The sequence below is a fragment of the Epinephelus lanceolatus genome, chromosome 18 (genome assembly GCF_041903045.1).
Source record: "Epinephelus lanceolatus isolate andai-2023 chromosome 18, ASM4190304v1, whole genome shotgun sequence".
NCBI lineage: Eukaryota > Metazoa > Chordata > Actinopteri > Perciformes > Serranidae > Epinephelus > Epinephelus lanceolatus.
The window spans coordinates 25,566,834-25,592,720 of NC_135751.1; the positions used below are offsets into that span (position 1 = coordinate 25,566,834).

At 40.0% G+C, this 25,887-nt stretch overlaps 4 protein-coding genes across 6 annotated transcripts; 2 read left to right on the plus strand and 2 right to left on the minus strand.

The window, feature by feature from the left end:
- Positions 1-328: 328 nt before the first annotated feature.
- dxo (decapping exoribonuclease) lies at positions 329-4,533 on the minus strand. Of its 3 annotated transcripts, none has more exons than XM_033644437.2 (7): positions 4,466-4,533; positions 2,221-2,693; positions 1,854-2,080; positions 1,525-1,744; positions 1,276-1,411; positions 1,031-1,125; positions 329-944 (listed from the first exon to the last, which is right to left on the minus strand). In XM_033644437.2, exons 2-7 carry the CDS (start codon positions 2,682-2,684, stop codon positions 809-811), a joined length of 1,278 nt encoding a protein of 425 aa, XP_033500328.1. In that variant the 5' UTR covers positions 2,685-2,693; positions 4,466-4,533; the 3' UTR covers positions 329-808. The 3 variants fall into 3 exon arrangements, with proteins under 3 accessions (XP_033500328.1, XP_033500326.1, XP_033500327.1); XM_033644435.2 differs by having other exon boundaries at positions 2,221-2,690; positions 4,299-4,523; XM_033644436.2 differs by having other exon boundaries at positions 2,221-2,686; positions 4,299-4,522.
- whr1 (winged helix repair factor 1) lies at positions 4,513-7,028 on the plus strand. The gene is made up of 7 exons (XM_033644441.2): positions 4,513-4,637; positions 5,184-5,279; positions 5,368-5,510; positions 5,594-5,829; positions 5,919-6,016; positions 6,151-6,298; positions 6,735-7,028. Exons 2-7 carry the CDS (start codon positions 5,186-5,188, stop codon positions 6,778-6,780), a joined length of 765 nt encoding a protein of 254 aa, XP_033500332.1. The 5' UTR covers positions 4,513-4,637; positions 5,184-5,185; the 3' UTR covers positions 6,781-7,028.
- A 2,700-nt stretch (positions 7,029-9,728) lies between these two features.
- On the minus strand, positions 9,729-18,593 carry rac1b (Rac family small GTPase 1b). The gene is made up of 6 exons (XM_033645083.2): positions 18,220-18,593; positions 15,112-15,183; positions 14,450-14,567; positions 14,115-14,177; positions 11,495-11,654; positions 9,729-11,413 (listed from the first exon to the last, which is right to left on the minus strand). Exons 1-6 carry the CDS (start codon positions 18,252-18,254, stop codon positions 11,283-11,285), a joined length of 579 nt encoding a protein of 192 aa, XP_033500974.1. The 5' UTR covers positions 18,255-18,593; the 3' UTR covers positions 9,729-11,282.
- Positions 18,594-20,628: 2,035 nt separating this feature from the next.
- On the plus strand, positions 20,629-24,054 carry smim10l3 (small integral membrane protein 10 like 3). Its single transcript, XM_033644359.2, has 2 exons — positions 20,629-21,014; positions 23,134-24,054. Exons 1-2 carry the CDS (start codon positions 20,835-20,837, stop codon positions 23,152-23,154), a joined length of 201 nt encoding a protein of 66 aa, XP_033500250.1. The 5' UTR covers positions 20,629-20,834; the 3' UTR covers positions 23,155-24,054.
- Positions 24,055-25,887: the final 1,833 nt, after the last annotated feature.

The window sequence follows — 25,887 nt, forward strand, 5'->3', positions numbered from 1 at the left end:
AAAATATCACCACTAGGCTGTAGTGATTTTTTTTTTCCCCACCACTCCTACCAGTACGGCAGAAAAAATGAAACTGCTGCGAGAAAACTGCAAAATCTGGTGATATACAGTGTGTGAAAAAGCAGAAAGCTCTGCGCAAAGAAAATATCACTAACTCAGGTGAGGCAAAGGGACAGCATGAACCTCATTTAATAGTTGAGGAGCCCAAAGCTGGTGAATGTGTCACTATTCATTATAAAATAACAACAAAGGCAATAATTACTAGATGACACAGTGCACATTCATAACTTTTATCTCGCAATGACAACTTGTTTTTTTCAAACGTAGCTGTATGGTAATAATTATTTATTATGCGCATTCCTTTTTGAAATTGTTAAGGACCGTAATAAAATACTACCAATGTTTTGAACAGAACAGTTTACATGAAAGAAACTTTGTATCTGTGGACACAATATTTGCTTTAAGTTATCTTAGTTTATTTACATCACAATGTTTTAAACACATTGCTTTCTAACTTTGGGGTTTGAATTATTATTATTATAACAATAAAGTGTGAGAAACAATATTAAATGGTGCTTACCTGCTGTTTTATTTCAATTCACCACATGCAAGATGAAAAAGATGCTGCAGTTCTTACTGCTTAACAACAACAACAACAAATAAGAAAAAGCACCAGAAAATCACGTGGAGATGATCAGTGACACAAAAAGAGACTGTAAAACTGTAAACATCTAAAATTCCAACGTACTTTGGTTAATAATCCTCCATTGGAGGTTTGAACTGACAGTCCCAGTAGGTTGGTTGTAAGTTACGACTGCTGGTGTGAGTCTTCACCACTGCTCATCCCGTCCACATACCAGTGTGGCAGGAAGGAATACTGGGAGTCCCTGTGGACGGAGTAGGTCACATCTCTGTGGGGCTCCCAGGAGAACAGGTACACCACACTGAGAGGGAAACAATGCTGATTTATAAAATCTGTTTACTTAAAATTAAAGAAAGGTTAGCAACATAGTCTGTCACTGCAACTCACCTTGGATTGTCTTCAGTGACGATTCGCTTCACAAAAGACAGGAACTCACAGCAGAAGTTCATACACACTGTCGGCCTCCAGCAGTTGTGCTCATTCTGTCCAGATGAAACAGAATATTTTGAGTTAATGATTTATTTATTCAAATCCAATAACTTCTATTTAGACAGATTTCAAAACAGATTTCTCAGTGTTTGGATACGTTTTTGATGACCAGTTGTTCATCCTTGCAAACAGCTTTACCATACCTTGATGATATGTGAAATCTTTGAGATGGGAAAAGTCTCCACAGCGACAACCACTCCTTCATGATCCCGAAAACCTGCCACAACCCGGGGGACTCCAGGGAGAAAAGACTGGGCCCACCACTTCAGCAGTTTGAACCTGAGGACCACCAAAATGAGGGAACTTTAAAACAGCTCAGACTTGGGGAAAAAAACACAACACCCTGACATGAAAAAATAAAAGATGTGATGTTTTGCGGTTTCAGCATCTACCTGTGGAAGTTGCTGCGCTGTTTGGGGGTGCAGATCTCCGCAGATGTCTTCAGCTCGACATAGCATGCAGGAGGAGCTGGAGCTTTGGGATCTTTATCCCGGCAGTCAACCTCACCGGAGAACAGGAGTCTGTGATCTGCAAGCCGAGTTTGCACCACTGTACAGAAGGCCTCATTAGTGTTGACCACGCCGCCTGGGTCAGGTAAGCTATGGGCGGTATCTACAGGAAGTGGATGAATATGAGGCGTTATCATTCATACAAGTGCTCATCACTTTAAGTACCTTTATATGATTTGAGATCTGAAAGAAAGGTGTATAAACCTACCTACCTGCACATGTGTATTGTTCAAACTTGTATCCCCAGTACATCATCTCTTCATGTCTCTCAGTGCGGTTCTCTCGTTCCCTACGGGCAGCTTCTGTTTCCACTTCACTGATGTAAAGCGTGCCTCTGAACCTGGTGACCGCCAGCAACCAACCCTCCTTTGTCTCATAGGGAGTGGTCAGCAGCTTGGTCAGATGACCACGCCATGTCACAAATTCTACATCTAGAGCACTGGGAAGAGCAGAGGTTGATCAAAGAATATGCGTCCAACAGGAAAGTTGAGGTGAGAGGTGATAATCACAAGTGAGTATCTATCTGACCTAGAAGTGTTACCCTGAATGTGAAGAACAAAAACTTCTGATTACACTTACCATGATGAGGCTGCGGTCGCCCTTGAGCTGAGCTTCGACCTGTTGGCCAAGATCCAGCGTAGGATGTGATCCAGCTTTTCCTTCACACAATCGTCTCTCTTTGTAAAGCGGTCCTTATAGCCATCTCTCAGGTCAAAATTAGGACTTCTGTCAGGTTCCACATAATATCTCATCTGCCTCCTGTCATTGAAGAATCTACGCTCAGAGTCGAGGGAGAAACATCCAACTTCGACAGGCTGTTTGTACACAGGAAAGTCTCTTTCATATAGCTCCCTTCTGGTGCTCAAACCCCGAGAGCTGGGTGGGTTTTGCCCAGGAGTTGACTGAAAGTGATGCTGGTGATGGTTTGGTCTGGAGTATTTATTCTCACTGTGATGTCTTCCATTTCCATCTCTCTGTCTTTTGTGCGCTGAATGAGAATTCTGGTATCTGGACCTGGGACTTTGGGATCTGTGCTGGTCCATTTCTACCTAGTGGAGAAAAGTGCAATGACACAAATTCATGACATAGATGATTGTTTATATCTTCTTGATTGTCTTGCTTTGCTAAGGCCCCCATCACTTGTGCTGTCACTGAAAAGACAGTGCAAACCTTTTTCTTTTATGCTGCTAAAAGTGCATCTGACATGTGACCCTACCCACTATTTGTGTATAGTGTATATAGTACCTTTTATTTTTGTTTTTTATGCTTCATGTTGAACATAATAGATGCTCATAGTATACTAGTCTTTAAAGGGGAACTTCACCAATTTTCAAAATCCATACATTTTACTCCTATCGTCTGAGACAGTCCAAAAATATTAGTAAAAATGAATATATCTCTCCCAAATCCAAAAACTAGAGTGCTAAAACACACGTGTGATGTCATAGTGTAGAAACTCTGGAGCTGGTCCACAGACAATGAATTGAGAAAAATGTTCTGGATGACACTGTCTGTTAAAGGCAGGAATTTCACGCCTTTATGCCGCCTTGCCGTCCTGTATAAAATGCACTATTCCAGAATGGGGGGGGGGGGGGGGGGGGGGAGGCAGAGTTGTCTCACCTTTCAAGCAGCATTGGAGGTAGTAACAGCTCCAAAACTACCTATGGAGTCATAGGTGGCATGGGTGTAACATTTTTTTTGACCCACTATATGAGGTTTTAAAGGTAGCTGATAGCAGTTAGCAGCTGACTCAAAGAAGAACAGCAGCTAATGAGTCCACAAACTGGGAAAACGATGAGGTCTGGAAGCTCCTTACCCTCTGAGCAGAGGACAAGTTCAGCCAGCATATAACTGGATGGTAAATGATTGTTGTTGCCACGTTGATGACATTGTTGTTTAGAAATCGCTGCTGATGTGGTTGTTATATGTCAAACTAGAGGCCAACACTGTTGCATTACATGCCTCACTGTGTAAAAAGGGTTGCAGAGAGCACCCAGAGGAATGTTATGAGTATAATGGACATTTTCTGTTTCACAACTAAGTACATTACACTAGAATAAAGATCATTTGAGTATCAAAAAGAAAACAAACATTTTGTGGGTCCACAAAATCAGGCTCCCAGTCACTGTCTTCAGAGCAGCCCCAGAGTTAATACCCTATGACATCACAAGTTTGAGACTTCCTTCTCTGGTTTGGTTTTGAGAGAGTATCAAATATCATCTGAGCTTTCCTTAGCAATGGAAATGACATATTATAATTCTTAAATTAGGTGGTGTTCCCCTTAAGATTACCTGTCTATTCTCTTGTGCATGTGTTCTTGCATGAGATCAGCAGTTTCTTATTTAAATGCACCACAACTGAGCACATCACACCATGATCTGTCTAAATGATGATATAGTGTGTGTATGTGGATAAAGACAATGTCATAATGTAAAGATGATGTTTGTTTTACATGCTGCGTACAGTAAGTGTGTGTTTGCAATCTGTAAACACACACTTATTGTACACAGCATGTGTTGTATGTTAGGTGAACAAAGAGTGCCTAAAATAGCTGTACTTAGCTTTGGCAATGTGCGTTACCCTGCCGTAATAAAAAATACTTTATTACAACTAAAACTAGATTACTAGTAATAGATGAAAACCCTACGTGAACGTACCTTAGCCAGCATACACAACAAAACAAGCTAACGTAGTTACGTTTCTGTCGATGTCCTGTCGGTCAATATTATAAATCGGACTTTGTGTAAAAACGACTATCCTATGTTACACCATCTTTTCTGATCATTGCGTAAAAGGTAAGAAAGAAAATATAAAATGTACTTATCTCGCTAGCTGGGTAGCTAACTAGCATCATAAGCTAACAAAGCCGACGTCACTTCCGGTATCAGCGACACTTCCGGTTTATATTTACGTTGTCCCATTGAGCTTTAAGCAGTTGTATTGAACGGGACCGAAGCGATATGAATACTAATATAACTGCTATTAGTAGTTATCAGGTAAGCGTTTGAACTAGTTTGACAGGTCAAGTATTTGCTTATATGTTCAGCGTACTCACAAAGTAGCGTTAGCTAGGTTAGCTAGCTGCTTTAGCTTGGCTAACAAGAAAGACAGCACCAAGTGAATGAACATAGTGGCTAATTGTGTGTGTCCCATCAAAATGTGTTCACAAATTCAATATGACAGATTTATTTTATTCTCAAAACCATAATTTGGGTGAACAACTAAACTAGCTTGTAGTTCGTATCTTCAAAAGTGGAGCTAACGTGAAGTTTTTGCCGGTGCTATGTGTTAACTAGCTAACTAAATTTGACACTTGTTCGTCCTTATACCAAAACGCCAGTGTCTCACAAAATGAGAACAAACTGTTGTTTATTACCATGTTAACGGTTTCATTCAGCAAACATTTCTAAGTGAGGAGATGTATTTCCCGATAGCCAAACTCATGCAAACCCATGGGGTCTGTGTATTTCAGTTGAGTCAGCATGAGGAAAGCAGCTGTCAGGGTAAACAGGTTTTGTTATCTACCATCTTTCCTCCTCCAGGTATGAACAGAAAACGGGCTCTGATTTCAGACACTTTCATGGTGAAGAAAAGAAGACATGAGACTACAAAGTTTGGGGATATCAGTGATGGAGATGGTAGGTGTGGCTGCTAAGAGGCGCATTACAAAGTCGTATAAATGTCATTAAAACATGTAAAATTCACTTTGCATTTACTGCTTCAAAGGACCAACTGACATCAGATCCAGCCTTAAGTACCTCATGACACTGTTCCCCAGGAAGCTCTTCAATGACGCCTTGCCTCAAATTGTTCTTAAGCACCAACTCTACAGCATACACAATGACAAGACTTTGGTGGACAAGGAGCTGGTAAGACTCATTAGTGACAGGAAGTTCATGTGCTTCGGTGGAAATGTGAAACTACAACCCACTGAACTTCTTGTGGTCCACAGAATAAGCTGCGGGAACGAGGAGAGCTGCTGATGTTCCAGCTCGGGTTCGATGCAGACGCTTTCGGGCTGGTTTTTGCTTCCGATTACAAGGCCAAAGTGCTGGCAGGAGAGGAGGGCAGAGCGACACGGGCAACAGTGGAGAAGTTCTTGGAGAAATTGTTGTCACCTTGCACAGAGCTGAGCTTCAGCAAAGAAAGGATGCTCAAGGAGTTCCTTTTCACAGACTCTGAGATAACGTATGAAAGACAATCTATCATGTTCTATTTTTACTTCTAAAATTTCAAATTTCAAACATCCGCACATGCTTCCTGTTCTCACCCTCCAGGCAGCTGGTGAAGTCAGGGGTCCTGACAGTGAGGGACGCAGGCAGCTGGTGGCTTTCCATTCCCAACTCTGGCAAATTCACCAAATACTTAATACAAGGTGTGTGTTACAACAAACAGTCTCAACGATACTTTGCTTCACATGTAAATTTCTCATTTTACAAGATATTTGACGGTGCCTTGCTAAACGGAGGAGTGTTTGTTTTCTAACCAGCTTACCGCTTTTCCTGTTAGGTCGTAAAGCAGTGCTCGGCATGGTGAAGAAGTCCAAATATAGTGAAGTCTTAAAGGCAGAGCTGGAGGAGCGGAAAACAACCACACATGTGAAATTCCACATGAAATACCACATCAGTGATATTGTTGGTGCAGAGCTGGTAGAAAGGTAATATTTGCTTGTGTACAGGTTGCTGTTTCTTTAAAGTGTTTTTAATTTTAGTTGGTTTTGCAGTAGGTCAGAGTTTACCTATCTGTCAAATGAAAAGGGCAGGTACTTAGTGCAGCTGCTCTCAGTTCAGTAATTGAGGGTTTTGTTACTTGCTTGAACAACCCTCAGGCTAGATGCTTGCTCACTGGTGTTAAAATATGTGGTTGTAAAAACCTTCAAAAACCAGCCTGCTTGATCCTTGCAATATGGAGTTTTTTTAAAGGACAAGACAGCTATAACTGCTTAAAATCATAGCTCAATGCAGCTGTTGTTTTTTAACCATATCCACCAGTGACTGACCAAGTTGACTTATTACTCATCCCAGGCTGTTGGGGAATCCTATGCTGCTCGTTACATCTTAATGTACTGAATAAAGCCTTTGTTTTCTCCACAGCATACCTACAACGTCTGGGACATTGTTGCGATTTGCTGAGTCCTGAGCCACAGCAACAAGACTGAAACCAGTGTTTGGTCGAAGCAAATGAGCGAATGAAAGATGATAAGATTTACAAAGACTGTAAAAATGTTTTTGTTTGAAGACTGATGGTAAATTAATTTAAGATTTCAGAGTTTGAAATAGTGCCAAATGCAGTATAAAAACCTTGTGGGTTTATGAATTTTCAGTTACGTTGACATGACCTTGTCAGGTGTTCATTTATCTTGTAATAAAAATGATTTCAGATGTTTCCTTCCCTCGTGAGAGCTGTTATTTATGTGCACACCATGAAAGCACACAACTATCCCAAGTGATGCTTGTATTTTGGCTTACCTGAGATCTGTCACCAGAGTTGCCAGAATTGCTTTGCCAGATCAGAGCCTCAAACCTGCTCGACTGTCGTGGAAAATTTCAGATGTCTAATATATGAATACATGAATATTCCCTAGCCACTGTAAGAGCAATCCAGTATAACAGATCTGCCAGTAATTACCTAATTTCCGACTGGGGATCAATAAAGACATGTCATTTTAATTTTACATTTAGGGAGATTATAGTGCTAAATTTGTTAAACTGTGTTACTGTTCATTACTCAGGCTGTAGTCAGTGGTGTAGCTGTACTGTACTGCATTATTGCAATGTGTTTCTAATATTCCCCTAGGAGGCAAAATATTAAGAACACCTAAATTAAAGCAGTTTAACACCACTGCAAACAGCAGTCTCAATAATAAGCTTAAAACTGAATTAATACCTCTGACAGTTTCAATCCAAACTGAACGGTGATATCTTTGTGAAGGTAGAATTGATAGCTGAGCTTTTGTATTGGATCACATTAGATTTTACAAGTGTGTCTAATAAAATGGAAACTGAGTGGATATTTCCTGTTATGTTCTGTGGCTGAATTCCAGTCTTAAACCGTAGCTCTAGTCTTCTGTTTTATTTGTGTAATTAGGTCTTTAAATCCATGGTTACAATGATGAAAAATGAAAAGTATTTAAGCATATATAAACAGGCTTTTACAAGGGGTTTGATCACATAGCTAACCAAATCATGATTTGAAAAAGGAGAATAGCTCATTTGTAATAAATGTCAACAGTTTCTGTGACTAAAATTTAACCCAAAGCCTCCCTATTTGCCCAGGGTCCAATCTGGCCCACTAGGAGAGTTTGCACACCTGATAGTGATGCACTGTTGATGCAATTGTTAAACAGGGAGTATCCTATTTCATGTAAAATGCTGCCTCAGAGGCTTTTCCACCCTGACGAGAGTGCAGTTCTCTAAGACCCCCCCCCCCCCAATATTAATTGTCATTTAAATTTAGTGAATATAGTAAAAAATATATATACAGCAGCTTCAGGTCAAAATTATTGTATCCAGAGTGTCTCTAGTAACCAGACAAATTTAATGCCTTTAAGTCTGATTTTTGGACAAATCTTTCTTACTCAAGCATTGCAGAAAAGTAAAAAGGTTAGTTGTATATACATGTTCCTGTGCAGAGGTAAGTTTTAGGTAGGAATATGGTTATTTGAATGAGGTAGGTTAATCCAATATTTTGCCAGCAGACAAGTGCAAGTATTAAGTGAAAAAAAAAGACAGGTTCAATGGAAGGTTTAAAGATTTGTAACATCAGAAATTTGGACTTTCATGCAGGAAAGTTTGACTCATTTTGATTAAAAGAAACTGAAAGGTGGATATTTTAAATTACATAATTTTTTTTCTGGCAATTAAGACCTCATACTTTCAAGTTTAAGACCACTTAGACCAACTTTTAAGGCCTACTATTTATAAAATTTTAAGGACCTGCAGACCTCTATCTCACAAGCACCATTTGTGGAACCCTGTTGCTCAAGCACTGTCACAAGGTCTATCAATGGTTTGTAAGGCAGGGGATAACTTGACCTGCTTCCTCAATTGCTTCCAGTTTAGCTTGCTGACGCCAGCATTACGACACAGGAGTGGACGTGTATGGAAAAAAATGAACAACTGTTACAATTGTGAGTAAAGTGAAAAGGGAAAAACAGACATGTTGAAATTGCACTAGTTTGTTGTTCATTCACTGAGAACGTTTTCAGGATGTACTTCTTTACACTACAAGGACAGGGAAGGTTTGGAGGTATTGTTATGAGTAGGTTATTATGCAATGGTTTTAATGGTGCGGCCCACTTGTGATCAAATTGGGATGCATGTCTAAGGCGTAAGATTTACTTGAAGCAGGATTCAGTTGATGGTAGGGACGCACAGATCCGATTTCTGGATCGAATATCGGCCCCGATATCATCAATATGGATGGATTGGGTATCGGAAAATGCAACCCTATACCTGAGGCGATCCTTTTCTTTTAAATCTATTGTGACGTGAGCTACGGGATACATCATGGAGCGAAGGAGAGAATCTGCTGTGTGGAAGTATTTCACACTGAACACTCAAACTAGCCCGACAGCAGTTTGTAATGTCCGCCAAGTGAACGTTGCTAGAGGTGGTGGTAGTACTGCCAAGTATAATACTACTAATTCAATAAAGCATCTACAAAAACATCGCCAAATGGAGCACCAGTTTACTGGATCACGTGGAGCCATGGTACAATTTGCCGTCAAGCAAATATTTTTCCGAGACCGCACTGTCGGAAATACACGAGAAAGTGAACAAACACTTGTCTCAAGAGTTACAAGATGTAGATGTAGATTAATCTGTTTCATTTTATCTTAGGAAAGAACTGTGTAGTCATCAATGCCTGATGCCTCTAGTCTTCTCTGTTCTACATGTAAAGGTATAAAGCTTTTTAGGTCAACCATGGTATCGGATCGGTATCGGTTATCGGCTGATACTTAAAGCCACAGTATTGGGATCAGTATCGAAACTGAAAAAGCTGGATCGGTGCATCTCTAGTCGATAGTACAAGTGTTGCATGAAGGGAAAACTGTCTGAGCTGTCCAACAAAGAGGCAGAGCAGAGTCTGTTTTACTTGAATTTATTGGCTTTTTCAAAAAGTGACAATAGCTTTTTATCCATAAAACTAAAGAGTCACAACATTGGCTTGAATTAAAGCACAGCTTGATGTCTGAATACAATACAGATGAGCAACATGTACTTAACCCCTGATCTAGTAGTTCAAATACATTTCGTAAATAGGCAAAAAATATAACTGTTGCGATTTCTAATCTTAGTTTTCAGTATATGTTGCACATACATGCTATCAGCATTAATTACAAAAAGCTAGGCTTGTAGGGAAGATTAAGGTAGCGTTAACTGTAGAGGTAATAAAACAAAAGGATATTCATAGTGTTAGTTTGACAATACAGTGAGTGAAGTGTAACTTCTGTGAAGAAAGATACAAAACAGTCAAATCACATGATTATAACAAAAAGATGAGTACACTGTATACTACACCATAACCGACAGTAGCTTTGTTACTGTTATTAGCAGGCTTTGATGCTCTTCTTAGTGACATTGCTTAGCCAGTAGTGATGCTATTAAGAATCAAAATGTGCTGCACAAAAGGTTTCGGATAAATGCCCACAGAGCATTAAAGGTGCTCTTGTTCCCGCCACCAAAACACCTAAACCGTTCTAATCCAATAGCTAATAAAGTTCTCAGCGTTGCACTCCTGGGCAGCTACACAGTTGAGAGACACGAGGGAAATATTGCGAAGAGGAAAAAGGAAAAATACCATAAACTTGACCGGTCCGATTGGAGCCAAACACATAAAATACTGGATCATTTAGATTTGTCAGGGTTTAATAGCACAGTTGGTGTCAGAGGAGTTTTCAGTACGTCTCAGGCGTCATTTAATCCATGAGCATGAATTAACATGATTCGTGTGCTAGGACTGAAAACTGACTGGTAAAGAGATTTATGGTGCACAAACAGTAATCTGAGGCAAAAAGAACTTCACAGGTGGTTACTTCAAGTTCCTCGGTGACAGTGCGATGACTGCCGTCGCAAAGTGAAAATGAACAAAATGCCATCGATCATGGAGCTGAACAAACAGCAGCGCACGACAGCAAATGGTCAGCTGTATGTTGAAGGTTTTGAAGGTTCGAGACGACAGAACAAAAGGTTTTCTTTTTAAAATACAGCACGTCTGCAGGATGTATTTGGCAATATTTCTTTCACTCAAAACAAACAACCAAGACTGTAAACAAAAAAAGGTCGACAACCAGTGGAAGAACAAATTGAAAACATTCCACGGTCCATTTTTTTTTTTTTTTACAAAACATCCAATTCATTTTAGAAGGCCTCAAGAATTTCATAGTCTTGTCTATACAGTATATGTTGTTGGGAAAAGAACTAGGGTCTATAATCTTCCAACCCTTTCTCCTAAATCTGACGCTATGTCAAATTTGTCATGGAAACGGTTGGTAGAACTGCTGTAGCTACACTTATGGAAGGAAAGAATCTGAAGTACATGGTTTCTGTGTGTATACTGGTGTGTTTCTCCTGTGTCTTTAGCCACCCCCTCACCACTAGCGGCCATGTTCCCCTGTAACCGTTCCAGTGGAGGAAGTCTTAGAGGAGAGAGCACTTCTTCCCCTTCTTCTTGACAGGTTGAGGGCAGAGGACGGCCCGGATGGCCTCGTCGAACACAGTTTTAAGGCCACGTTGAGTCAGGGCTGAGCACTCCAGGTACTTGACGGAACCTGAGGAAACCGTACATCAAATATTTGTTTTCTTTAAATAATTTAAAAAAACAAAAACAAGTCAGATAAAACTCCAATTACCAATCTCTTTGGCCATCGCAAGTCCTTGAGGATATGTAATTGGAGAGAGTTTCTTCTCCTTAAGCTTCTCTATGGTGTCCTTGTCATCTCTCAGATCCAGCTTGGTACCCACCAGAATGATCGGAGTGTTGGGACAATGGTGTCTCACCTCAGGGTACCACTGCATAGACAGCACAACATTGAGAGGTTAGAGGTGTAACTTTCCAAATCGGTCTTGAACATGCAATTTCTAGAATGACCAAGGGGTGCATTCAAACCATCATCTTTAGGAGAGGGCACGACAGCACAAGAGTGAAGCTGAGAGTGAACCAATACAGTGAAGCCGTGGGACGGAAAACCAAAACAATGAGCTGAGAGACGCTACAACACTCGGTAGAGTCAGAGGATAAAAGGATCCTGTGGGTTCATCACTAACTGTGACTCCCTTCTCGGTGTGTCAAGCTTCTCCAACCCACAGTTTGATTAGACTTTGCATTTGAAGTCTTGATTTGTAAAGATCATAGGTTTTATGCCCCAACAACTGTCACTTCAATCCTTCTTTAAAAATACAGGCTACACAGCACAGTGTGGATACCCGACCCGAGCCCGACGGGACGATGATTTGGGCAAGATTCGGATAACAGCAGCTTTTTGGTGGTCATTTACACACTTAGTTAAGAGTCAAGCGGTAGCCGTGATAACAATAACTTTGTCAGGTAACAAACTGCGTCATGCTCGGGTCAAGTTCGAACTAAAAAAATCAGAAAGTCTGTTGCGTTCGGGCCGGGCTCGGTTATAACGGTCTCAGACTCGGGTTGGGTTCGGTCAGGAAAATGCAGCCCCAGCCGCGCTCTACTACACCGTATCAAGTCTGATATAACTGCCATATTTTTTCTTGTAATGTATCATATGGGGCTGTCACAATACACTGGTATTGACAGTAAAAAATTAAAAAAAATAAAATACTGAAATCATGTCAACAACATTCATATAATATCATGTAAATAATTCAGCACCTCTTGAATAAATTCCATTTTTTTCCCCATTCTCACTTTCTCTCCCTCTCTACCTTTGTCTAATATTAATTTGACTGTAATTCATTTAACAAAAAAAGAGACAAAACTTTGGAAAGATACTGCGATAATATCATTATTGTATATTCTATTGTAGACTCTCATGAAGACACAGGACTATTGCATAATACAAAGACATTTTCAGTTAAGTTCTCAAAGTAAAAGGTTAAAAAGGTATGGAGATAACTGTATGTGCCTTGTATATGGCCAGCATTGATGACTGAGTGCTTATTTAGGGAGCCAGCAAATGACTGTGGGCCACACAGGAAAGTGCAGTTGAGTTCTCCCTCCTCTAAAAGCACTAGCACTGATGACAGAGTACAATTCCCGCAACACTCATGAGGTGCAACCAGTAGCTTCCTACAATCTGTCATTCCTAACCTGGTAAATGCTTGTTAGGGTGGCGAAGTCTGATGCAGTCATCTAGTAGTCTATTAAATGTACAATACTGAAATTGTACGTGCTGAATTGGACTGCAAATGATTAAAATATAATGCAGGCTTTCCTGTCATGCTCGGGGGCGGCACAAAATGTTTCCGAGAGCCACCACTGGCCCGCGGGCTGCACTTTGAGCAACAATCTTCTAGTGGGAATTAAATGGATTGATGCATTTTGTGCTCCATCATCTCATAAGGAACAAACTTCTCTTAATAAGCAATACACATCATTACAGTGAAGGGTTTGTCTCTTTCTGCCGCCATAGCAAGAGACAAAACAATAAACAAACAGATAATTTCACTGCATAAATAAGGCTTAAAGTAAAAGAGGTTGAAACTGATCGAGTAACTGGTCAGCTCAATCGGACTGTAATGTCTCATTAATTATTTATTGGAAGCCATCTCAGTCTGCATCTCATTGAGTCTGTAAAGATTTCATATTCACAAAGCGGTCTCTGCTGCAGTGGCGAATGAGCTGGCGCTCAGACCCAATACAGCTCTGCAATGAAACAGCATGGGGGGCTGCGTTGGTGGGTATGTGTTTTTCCGGATACCAGTGACACAATAAGACACAACCTTGGCAGTCCAATTTGAGTAACGGATAGTTGCGAATCAAGGGATATCAGATGAGTTTACAGCTTGAAAGCCAGCAAAAGTTGTGCCTGATTCAACATTTTTGCACAGCTACCAGCGCTGCATGGAGGCACTAGCTCCATTCAAATGAACGAACAGCTGCGTCTGTTTACATGAAGCTGCAGTTGATCTGAATGCAGCCTAAGTGGCTAAATGCTGGCTGCACTGAGCCAGTCAGCGTCAGGAATGTAAATAACTCAGTGCAATTGACATGAAGCGTGGAATACTTTGTATTTTAAATGTGGATAACTTGAAGTTAAAGGCCCTGTTTTGAACCTATGTAACCAAACAGGGCAAAATTATTAGAGTGCTTTTGTCCTTCTGGGTTCTGCAAAAAAATGCTCTTCAAATTTTAATAATGAGGCAGTAAAACCAGATAATGATTACCCAGCCAATAACTGCATCAGAAACCAGTAATTCCAGCTATGGGTGAAAACAAATCCTTACAAATCTAAGTCATCCCTGGAAAAATCTCCCCTGGCGCCCGCATCAACTCACCTTGGCACGGACGTTTTCAAAGGAGGCAGGACTCACAAGCGAAAAGCAGATGAGAAACACATCCTGGGAAGACAAGGAAAACAAGGCAATCAGAGCCTGTAATAATCATTTCCTGTTAAGAACAGTAGAAGCAAAAACCCTCCTGTGTCCATGTTGCACAAAGGTGTGGTGTTTTTCTTTCCCTCTGACTTCCTTATTCATTCAAGGCTCCCAAACTTTCCAAACAGATTATGTAACAGTGCCACAGTCATCAGAATATACTACAAGGCACACACCGCACATCAAAGAGAATCACAATAAGTGAAATATAATACAGCATTGTCTGGCTATCGTACCGTCTGTGGGTATGAAAGTGGGCGGAGTCTGTCATAATCTTCTTGTCCTGCTGTATCCCATAGGCCCAGGTTCACCGGCTTCCCGTCAACCATAACATTGGCCGAGTAGTTATCGAACCTGACAGAAGTAATGATGTGAGAGTGAGTTAAACCCATCGGGATTCATACACACAAATATAATATTAATACTGGCATAAAGAGTGACAGGAAATAAAAACAGGCTTTTGATTGATCTGTTGTTCTGTTCTGCTCCTTCAGCTCCCTCCTGAAAATGACTCATAGCTTATTATTTGGCCCTGCTGAGCTAAAATCTTGTTTATCAACTGCCTGCTGTGGAGCCAGTCCATGCCACGCTGACAATGATGCAGCACAACACTGGGTCCATAACCGATCTAGAATTAGATACGGTGCGTGTTTTCCTCGCAACTTCCTGCAACACCATTTCCCTGAATCTTTGTTATGATAAGTTACTGTCAGCAGTGGTTGTAACCTGTTCTGCAAGCTACCACGCTTTCATCTAAAAAGCAGGATCAAGATGTCAATTCAATCGTGCAGGGACTGTATAGGAAACAAGGGTGGAGACGAGTGATTGACTGCTAGCGTCCATCGACTTCCAGTCTGACATAAATAAATAAATCAGGTCTGCAGGCTCGGATACTCACACTGTGGGGATGTACTCTCCAGGAAAGGCATTGGTGGTGTAGCTGATGAGCAGGCAGGTCTTACCCACAGCTCTGGAGGGAAGGAGAAGAGGAAAAAAGACTTTATTTGTATTTATATTGTCACTCCCTTCAACAAAACAACAGGCATGCAACAAGGCGTTTTTGGTATGAACTGATATGTTTCCTCTTTTGTACGACTGGACGACAGAAGAGTTGCAACTAGCTATTACTATCATCAGTTAAGAGTTGCAATGATATGAGAATTTCTGGTACATTAGCAGTCTCCTACACTATTATTATTACTGTTGACAGTTTCCAACATGGCGGCTGGGTCACAACTTCTTATTTTACAGCTAAACAGTACACTAACATATGTTTAGGAAACATCTGAGACAAGAAACAAGCAATGCAGTGACAGAATCTTGATTCAAATATAATCAGCGTTGACATGAGGATGACTGACAGCTGCAATAGAGACTCCTTGGCTCTGATTGTTTCGGTGTGCTGCAGCAGATCTGAGCGAAAGCCATTAGAAGCAGTAGGGGAGGAGGGACATGACTTATTTAACGGACTATCTGTCTCATGTACTTCTTTCAGAATAGAGTAATCTCAGCAACTATGACAGAAAGTTCATAAAAGTTACAAACTGTAGCTTTAAGACACTGAAATCAGAAGTTTTCGGGAGGTTGAACCAATGCTTGTTATAATGGAAGTATGTGTAAAAACACTGACGGGCAGTCAACGAGGAAATGAGATGCGGGCACAGGTGAGATTCCTGTGAGGTGGCTTTTTTCTCAGTACAGTAGATAAGCAAACATACACAGTGTGATAACCATCAATTTTCATACCACAGTATACAGTTTCACGGTTCACTGCTGCAACTCTTTTGTCAATTCATGTCTCAATTATTTGACTCAACAAAAATGTCAGGAAGTAGTGGAAAATGTCCATCATACTTTTCTTAAGACACAGATCCATGTTTGTCCAACGTGCGTTCCAGAGCCCAGAGACAGCCTGTTCAGTTTACTAAGGTTGAGCCGAATACTTGGATGAAACCAGTACAAACAATGTACTTGTTACAATTACGTGTATCATAGAAGTAAATGTGTCATTATTTGTACTCCTGATAGGAAAATCTCTTACTCTTGTGATAAAAAAAAATGACCTGAAGCTTAATTCTGAGGCTATTCTATAAATACCTTTCTCGAGGTAATAAATATTGCAACTTCCAATCAATCCATATAAATTTCCGGCTCAAAATAACAACTTCCGATTAGGCCCAACCCACTACTGATTTAAACTCTACTTCTGGTATACACCCATTCCAAGAACAGACACAGATACAGATACAGATAATGGTGTACTCGCTCATCCCTACAGTTTGCTATCTTAAAAAAGAAACCACTAAGAAACTACTTGGTTTCCATTTACCCTACTGTCGAATTGTCTTACAGGATTCATTGAAAATGTCGCTGGAATTGTCAGCTTTTAGGTCACATTATAAGAAATTTCTCACTTCATTTTTGAATCTTTTGGCATGTTACTTATACTGGTTATTTATATCTTCTTATCTTAGGTTTCTTCTTCTGTTGTTGCAGTTCTTCCTCTTTTACTACTGTTTCTTTTTCATGTGTAAAGATATTTTTGTGCTGTGATTCTTGTTTGTTTGTAGCTTATTTTGTTTCATTTTGATGAGTAATGTATGGTTGTTTTGTTATTTAAATGAGGAGGACTTTGAATGAGCCAGCACTGTTGCAAGATTTTTGTACACACACTTCTTTATGTGAATGTCACAGTGTGCCTTAGCCTGTCTTTGTTTTCATGTGTTGTTATGGTTAATTTCTAGTATATATTGACATAATTGGCTTTTCTTTGTAGTAATCTTATTTTGTGACTTAAATTGTTTGTTTTAGAGCGTTTTTATTATGTATTTGTGTTCTACATTGTCTGTCTGTAACTTATGTTGCTGCCTGTCTCAGCCAGGACACTCAAACAGATTTTTCTGATTAAATAAAGGTTAAAAAATAATCAGGCTTCCGTCCTCTCTGGTACTATATCTATATGTATCTATATATCTTGTATTTTCTTATTATTGTGCAAATAACTAAACAATAACCAGCAAATATTCACATTTGAGAGTCTGGCACCGGTGCGCTTTTGTCATTTTTTTCTTGTAATAAAACCTTTACCCTCTGTACCTTACTGTCAATCTCCTAATTGATTAGTCGACCACTCCATTAAGCTTTACTCAAGCCTCCAAGTCAAAAACAGTTACTGGTAAGTGAACCCTCACTTTGGGAGGACAGGCTTGCATGTACGTACAAGAAGACTACTAGAGGAAGTGTGTCTGCCAAACATGAAACTAAAGTGTCAAACCACTTCTAGTGAAAGCTTCCCCTTAGTCGAAATCGAAATTAATAAATTAGACGCAGTCATGGGCCCATCAATGACTCTGCTGCTGTGGTATCCACCACACCCTGCACTAGAAGTTATGAGTATGCAATGTTTACCTCCCACACATTGTTACACATATAAAAGTCAGTCACAGCTCATGCTATAATCATTTACCAATCTGTTGCCGGCAGAAACCTACCAACTGTACTTTAAAGACACCCGCCCCATGCTGAACACAGCAGTGCATTACACAGCAACTAACACCAACACACAAACAAGCTGCTTAACTCCTGAGATTTCCCCATTGTTAAGTAAATGTTGCCAAACTCAATCTTAAACTGGTTGGGAGGGATGGGTGAACTGCCCTGTGATGTCTGACTCACCCAAGAGTGAGGAAAACACTTTAAGTCACAGATTAGCCATACTAGCTATTTTGCAATGTTTACTATATCAATAACACTGCATATAATTACTGGCGAATGACTCGTGTAGTTAAAAGGCTAAAAGTTAACTTAATAGCAGTGTAGCGTAAACAGGTAGTTAAAGTTGAAGCTTGTTAGCTAACTTTACCCGTTAGGAAAAGACTGAAGCAAAAGGCTTTAACGTTAGCTAGTCTTGTGACAGCATTTTTAAGCTAACGTTACACTTCGTTGCTTAATATAAATGTAATGTGGGGAGCATAAAGTGATATTCAGCTCGATTACGTTAACTTACCCGTCTCCGACAACGACACACTTTATGGCCTGCATTGCGCCGCAGCTAGAGGAATGCTAAGTTAGCCCGGGAGCCAGCTAACGTTAGCTCACAAGTCTCTTTTCCTTTGTCCGGAGTTGATCGCCGCTGAAATGTCCCAACAGCGCTTCGCTAACGGCTTTCGGTGGTGCTGCGGAGCTCGTGGGGTGTGGAACAGCTCGTGGGGGGAACTTACGGTAACTTATTTAGCACTTTAGAACAAGTTTACTCAGAAATTCCCTCGCAACATTCCCATGCTTTCGTGGGCTGATCGGGAAGCTATGAAGCAAAACAGCGGCCACCACCCCTGAGGAAAAAAAAACTGAAGTTAGCCACCGCCACCAGATGGTGCATCCGGTGCGCTGGGATGACACGCCCACAGAAACCACACCGTCCTCGAAACAGGAAGCTGGTAATCCAGGTTGAAAAGTCAGAGAATATAAGCAGGAAAAATGCGTTGGAGTGGTGCTTTTTTCTAGAAGGAAATGTTTACTCGGCGGATTAAAGAAATAAAACAAAATAACAATCAAGACGGACTATTAAGTGTGTGGCACGGATTGAGGAAATGACGTCATGTCGTTCCCTAATACTGGGAATTTTTCCTGAATTCTGGCTTTCAGGCTGTGCACTTTGCCCTAAAAACAATTCAGTTCCTCATTGTAGAACAGGCTGAGACACATTTCAGTCCCATAAATGAAGCCTGCTGGGCAGCACTTACACTCACCAGCCACTTTATTAGGTACACCTCGCTAGCACGAGGTTGGACCCCCTTTTGCCCTCAGAACTGCCTTAATTCTAACAAGGTGCTGGTAACATTCCTCAGAGATTTTGAACAAAAATAAATAAATGAATACATTTATAATAATAATAATAATAATAATAATAATAGAGTGAAAGGTCTATAACATACCACACAAAGAAACAGATCATCATCTATGTACAAAATATGATATAATATATATTTATACATATAGTATTTATTTATTTATATAGTATTTATATAGCATTTTTTTATTCATGATTTTTTTTCCACCTGGTAAAAACATGTATCTCTATAAAGTGTTACAAAAGATGTCTGAAAAAAAAAAAATTAACTGCTGTTTTGTAATGGGTTTTCCTCCTCTTGTATTATTGTCCATGTTTTGATTAGGTTTACTCACTGCGATGCATTTTTACTAGTGCTCAAGGGTCAACACAGTATAAACTCCTCAAGCATTTCCTGAGATATTGCGTTAACAACTATGAGTTGGATGCAAGGTCACAATGAGCTTGACCTTTGACCAACAAAATTCTAATACTAAGTTCATTATCAAGTCTGAGTGAATGTTTGTGTCAAATTTGAAGAAATTCCCTCAAGGTGTTCTTATGATTTGACTTTCACAGGAATGAGACAGATTTAAGGTCACAGTGACCTAGACCTTTGACCAACAAAATCCAAATAGTTCATTGTTAAGTCTAAGTGGACGTCTGTGTCAAATGTGAAGAAATTTTCTCAAAGTGTTCCTAAGATTTCACTGTCACGGAAAAGAGATGAACACAAAATCACAGCGACCTTGACCTTTGTCCACCAAATTCTAGTCAGATCAGTGTTAAGTTAAAATAAACATTTGTGTCAAATCTGAAGAAATGCCTTCAAGGTGTACTGAAGATATGACAATCACAGTAATGAGAGAGATGCAAGGTCACAGTGACTTTGACCTTTGACCACCCAATTATTATTATTTCATTGTTAAGTCTAAGTGGACATTTGTGTCAAATTTAAAGAAATTCCCTCAAGGTGTTCTTGAGATATTACTTTCACTGGAATGTGATGGACAAGGCCACAGTGACCTTGACCTTTGTCCACCAAACTCTAATTAGCTCATTGTTGAGTCTGAGTGAACATTTCCGCCACATTTAAAGAAATCCCCTCAAGGTGTTCTTGAGACATCACTTTCACAGCAATGAGACCAAGGAGGTCACAGTGACATTGACGTTTGACCTTTGACCACAAAAATCTGCTCAGTTCATTTTGTGAGTCCAAGTTGACGTTTGTGCCAAATTTGAAGTTATTCTCTCAAGGTGTTCTTGAGCTATCATGTTCACTAGAATGGGACAGATGGATGGACAGACACCACCCAAAAATAATGCCTCCGGCCACGCTGGCGTGGAGGCATGAAAAATACAGTATGCACATAATATATTATTTTAGATAATTTTTATGTAGTTGTTTTTACGTGTAACTAATTTTAATACTCGTTAGTTATGACCAGTTTTGTTTATCTGTTTATGTGTTATATACTTACGTATTTGTTTGATAGTAAAATTAAAAAATCTGCCAGGGAGTCTGTGCTCGGGGCAAAGCGTGCACCTGTACACTTCAGACTTCCGTGTGTCACACCGCTATGTGTCCTCCCGTTGACCATAACAGGAGTCGGTAGAGAAGCTGTCGGGGTGGAGCAACCCTGCCAACACAACCAGGCAAATTAAAAATGGAGCTCGGTGTCAGTCAGCGATAGAAATATGAAGTGTCATCCATCAGGCAGCACTTTGCTCGTGACTTCACCTCACTACCTGACGCAGTAACCTGAGCAACCGCCCCGGCAGACTCCGCCCGGATGGCGAGTCTGTCTTATTTGGTGCTCCGCTTCTCGGGCTCCGCTGGTCGGACTTACGGAGTGTTCTCCAAAGGCTTGACGAGGACTTTGTTGATATTTTTTGATCTCGCATGGCGACTGCGAATCAGATTCCCTTATGTCTACCTGGTCGCTTCGATGATGTTTAATGTCAGATTACAGGTAACGACTCAAACACTCACCCCTCCTTCAGTTAGACAGACCAGCTGGTCAGTTAGAGTGGCTGTTTACCAGCTGGCTTATGACAATAAAGTCAAGACAATATTGGCTCTGGCCTTGTTTATTGTAAAGATGTGTCCTCTCTACACAGATATTAGATGTCTCCTTTTAAAATAGTCTATCAGGTACAGCTAATGCAGTTTAATGCAACATGATGGCTTCAGTTTGTGGAGCTGTTCAGTTGTATTGTGATATACTGACAGGTGTTTGTATTATTCTGTCCACCCTATTCACATCAATGACAGTAGACTAAATACTGGATACAATTTTCTGTTATTATGAACTAATCTGCCCAATACTTTGTCAGTTAGTAGTCTGTGAAATATTAGAAAATGGTAGGGTTAGGGTCAGGGCTGGGCAATATATTGATATTATATCATTATCATAATATGAGCATATCATCTTACATTCTAGATATGGTAATATGTCATATCAAGTACTGTCTTTTGGTGGTTTTAAAGGGTGCGTTACAGTAAAGTGATGTAAGTTATTATTATGAACGATGGTTATTTATTAAACATCTCCATTTTTAAATATTTTGGTAAAACACCACTAGTTATCCCTACAATACTGTCGCAATATTGATGTTGAGGTATTTGATTTTCTTCATATCTCCCTTAATATATCTGCTGCAGACTGACTGATGCTGCATTTTTGAGGCAGATACTGATATCGATATCTGGGAGTTTTAAAATATTCCACAAGGATGCATTGGCTGAAAATAATTGGTGAAAAACCGCACTTAGATTTTTTAATTTTTACAGTTGTGGCCAGTTGATACATAAGGGAGCTATTTTACAGTTGAAAAATTCACTCGTCAGTTCTCTCTCTGGTGGATAAACTGTGTACTAGTGACTGTTTGTAGATTACCTTACCTAATTTTAAATTGACTGTATCTGTATGTTATGCACACACATTTCCTAATAAAGAGCCAAACTCTATCCAAAACATTTAATTTAATTTAATTTTAAAAACCTTTACAGGGAACCCTCTTGTCATTGTTCATGCGAGGGAATTGTAAGTGTGTGACACATCACATTGCCTTACACTGTCTTACATTATTTTCCCTTTAAATGGATGTGCTATTGGTGCTTTGATGTAATTTTAAAACCTTAAAAATGAATTCTTGAATCATTTCTTAACAGACATTTCATTTCGTAATAGCCAGTTGTCAGTTGTTATTTGATAATAGTAAATAAAAAGAAACATTTATGTCATGATAGGAGTGATAACACACGCTTTAGAGTCTGTTGTGCATCGATATAAATACAGGTGTGATATTTTGGCGTGTGGCTTGGGCACAAAATGTTTTAAAACCACTGCTTATTGCATTTTTGCTCACCGAAGAACTAAATTTATTGATTATCAACTATTTAACTAGGACAAGGATCTTAAACTTCCACTGACATTTCAACTGCTCTCTCAACTACTTCTTCTCAACTTACTCTTCAAATGGGAACTGACATTTTTATTGCTGTCGATGTTACATACTGGCTGACACTTCAACTGTCTCTGATGCTTCACCATCAATTAAAATTTAATTCTTAATTGTTTACAATTTAAATGACAGTTCAACTCAGGGTGTCTGCAGGTCCTTAAAGTCTTAAAATGTCTGTATTTTCTAAATATTAGGGCCGTAAAAGTCATTAAATAGTCTTACATTTGAATTTGTGAGGTCTTGATTGCCACAAACATTTTATTTATTTTAATTTATTCTTTTTTCAATTATTTTTGTCTAAATGAGTCAAGCTCATCAGCGTGAAAGTCCACCTTTATACTTAGATGCAATGCTTGAATAAGAGAAAGATGATTTGTCCAAAAATCACTCTTAAATTTGGTTTAAAGGTCTTGAAAAGCAGCAGATTCATTTGTCAAAAACCTGTATACACCCTGGTTCAACTGCTTTTAATGCCTCCAGAATAAACCTGATACCTTATATACTGGCAGCTGAACGCATTCTGCTGATTTGAAGTTTGAGCTCAATGACCTGTTAACATTTTCACGCATGTCTAGAGTGTCTCATCCATTCATTTTCCCTGACAGCCTCTTCATCTCTTTACAGGTCCACATCGAAATCCACTGAATCTTCAACGCCTGTCTTTGGGCTTAAATCACCAAACTGTGGGCAGCAGCCTGACACTGCACAGCAATGTGGAGGAAGAGGACATTTCATTCTGTGTGATGATGCAACAAAGTGACACGGCTGGTTGTCGCGGTCAGCCCATGTCACACGAGCCCAGTGCCTTCGCAGGGGAAGGACGACAGTGAAGTATGCAAAAAAATGAGCCGGGGTGAGCGGTGATGTGCGAGGGTGAGGCAGAAACAATGCTCAACCCTGTTAACTCGCCACCCGAGATCCAGGAGCTGCTCGTCCTGCCCGTGGAGATTGTGTCGGAATACGGGTGAATTTTGACACTGCCTTTTCTCTCTGGCTAATGAGGACTTTTGGCGTGGATTTGAAAATGGATGATTGTTACTGTGGTACTTTGTAACTACTCCTCATTGTCTGACATGTATGTTTATTAGGTGCTCAGTGTCAACATCTCACTTTGATTTAAAAAGTAAATATCTACACCGCATGATACATGACACATGACACAGACAGCATGTTTTTTGTCCTCTGTAGCTCAGAGGCATTGTTTGGAGTTAGCCGTATAAGCTGTACACGGTCGTTCAGCAGAGGTTTATTGTAGGAGAACAGTACAGCTGCTACTACTGGAAATTTACAGTCTGTTATTAAGTGCAATCTCAAAGGGAATCACTGCATGTCTTCTTTGTGTTCGCACACACTTCGTCACACTCGTGTTTCTGCATATCGGTGGCACTGCAAAGGAGGTAGTGGAAAAAAAATGTTACCCACACTTTTTTTTTTAGCTGCATTTTATTTTTATTTCTGTGAAAAATGTGCGTGTCGGGGTTTGAAGTCGAGGTATTGAGAGTAAGGATGATTGAATTTGGGAAGTAATAAATTAATGAAATCACAGTTCTCGGCTGTTTCTGTCATTCTAATAACCTGTCATCTATTTTCTACATTTACTAAACTGAAAACTACTACACTGGACATTTAAATTTAAATGATATATTGTGTGTATAACAGGAGATAACAGTAAATGAGGAAAAGAAGGAAGCACAGTGGAGGGATGGTTGTCACATTCTGGTATTTATATGTTGTTCAAAGACATATTATGGACAACGCTCTGCATGTAATAATGGTAAAACAATATGTTATTGAAAATATGCATTGCAGGATTGATAGCAAAGCAACAGAGGAGCATTTCAGTATATACCTTGGCACCAAAGGTACTTTAAACACACTTTAAAATATGCCATAATATATGATATTAGCTAGGATAAACTAGCTTGTCTTTTTAAAGGTCTAGTGTGTAGGATTTAGTGGCATCTAGCAGCTGAGGTTGCAACATTGCAACCAATTGAAACTTCTCCAGCTGGAGCAGCCACGTGACTCGCTCACCAGCTACATGACTCGCCAACCATACCTCGACATCAGGTCACGAGCAGCCTCCTTCGCCCTGTAGTTCAGAAGCAAATGAACTAAGAAGATGCTAGGTAAGTATTTAGTTAGCTATGAAATGTTATGTTAAAGGCACAGACACACCAAACTGACTTTAAAGAACGAGCGACAATGAAAGCCAACTGTGGCCTGTGTCTTGGTCCAAAGGTTGCACATGAACACAATGCAGTGACCACAACCTACAGCCAACCAGCACGTACGTTTTGCACCTGTGCACCAGCAGATAGTGACAGTCTGTATTTGTCATTCAAAAAGGGAAACTGGAAGACTGTCTCGACAATAGTTAGCCAGTTAGCACAGTAACAATACAATCAAATATTGAAAGAACAGAGTGTATGTACCATGCGCCAGTGAACAATAAAGAGCTCAATGGCTAAAGAGGGATGATAATCTTAGTGTAACAAGTTTGTTTTGGTCTCACTCCGTCTTGACTTTAGCTGTTTGTTTACTTTCCTCACTTCTGTTTCTCCTCTCATGCACTGAGCTGAACTGCCAATCAGAGTGATTTCATCCACCGATGGGCTCCACCCTTGCCTAATTAACATTAATTGGCCAAAAACAGGCCAACAGGGCCTGACGTGGGCCAACGACAGGGCACACACCACAGCAACTTAGGCCACGGACACTCACTGGCCGTTGGCTTGGTGTGTCAGGGCCTTAAAAGAGAGGCAGTTAAGGTTTGTTTAAGGGTAACATCTTGTCCCTTATAAGGTGAATCCAGTCTGCATGTATAATGAACCAAAAAAGTAGTTGTTAAAATAGGCTATTGCTACATTTCACAACAATGTCGCACTGTAGCAGGTTAGTGGGTTTGTCTTGTCCTGGTGGTGGGCGCAGTTTGTAGTGGTGTGTTGTGTACACTGCAAATGGGATCTGTCTGCAGCTATACATGTCTCACCTCTTTGAGTGCTAAGCATGTAGGAGAACTACAGTGGTCAGCATGAAAACGCAAATGGCCCTATCTTGAGTCAGTATGTGCTATGTCCATTCTGGGCTACTGTAGAAACAACATGGCGGACTCCGTGGAAAAGGACCTTCTTCGTTTGTAGGTATAAACAGCTCATTCTAAGGTAATGAAAACACACAGTTCTTAGTTTCAGGTGATTATATACTATTGAAAACACAGTTAAAATTGAATAAAATTAAATATTATATTCAATTTTGGCCAATATATCCCTCCCTAAATCCCACACTGGAACTTTAAATAGAACAAAAGAGGGAAGATGTCACCAGTTTCCACACTACACACTCAGGGTAACAAACTGAAACGTTCAGTTCTTCATA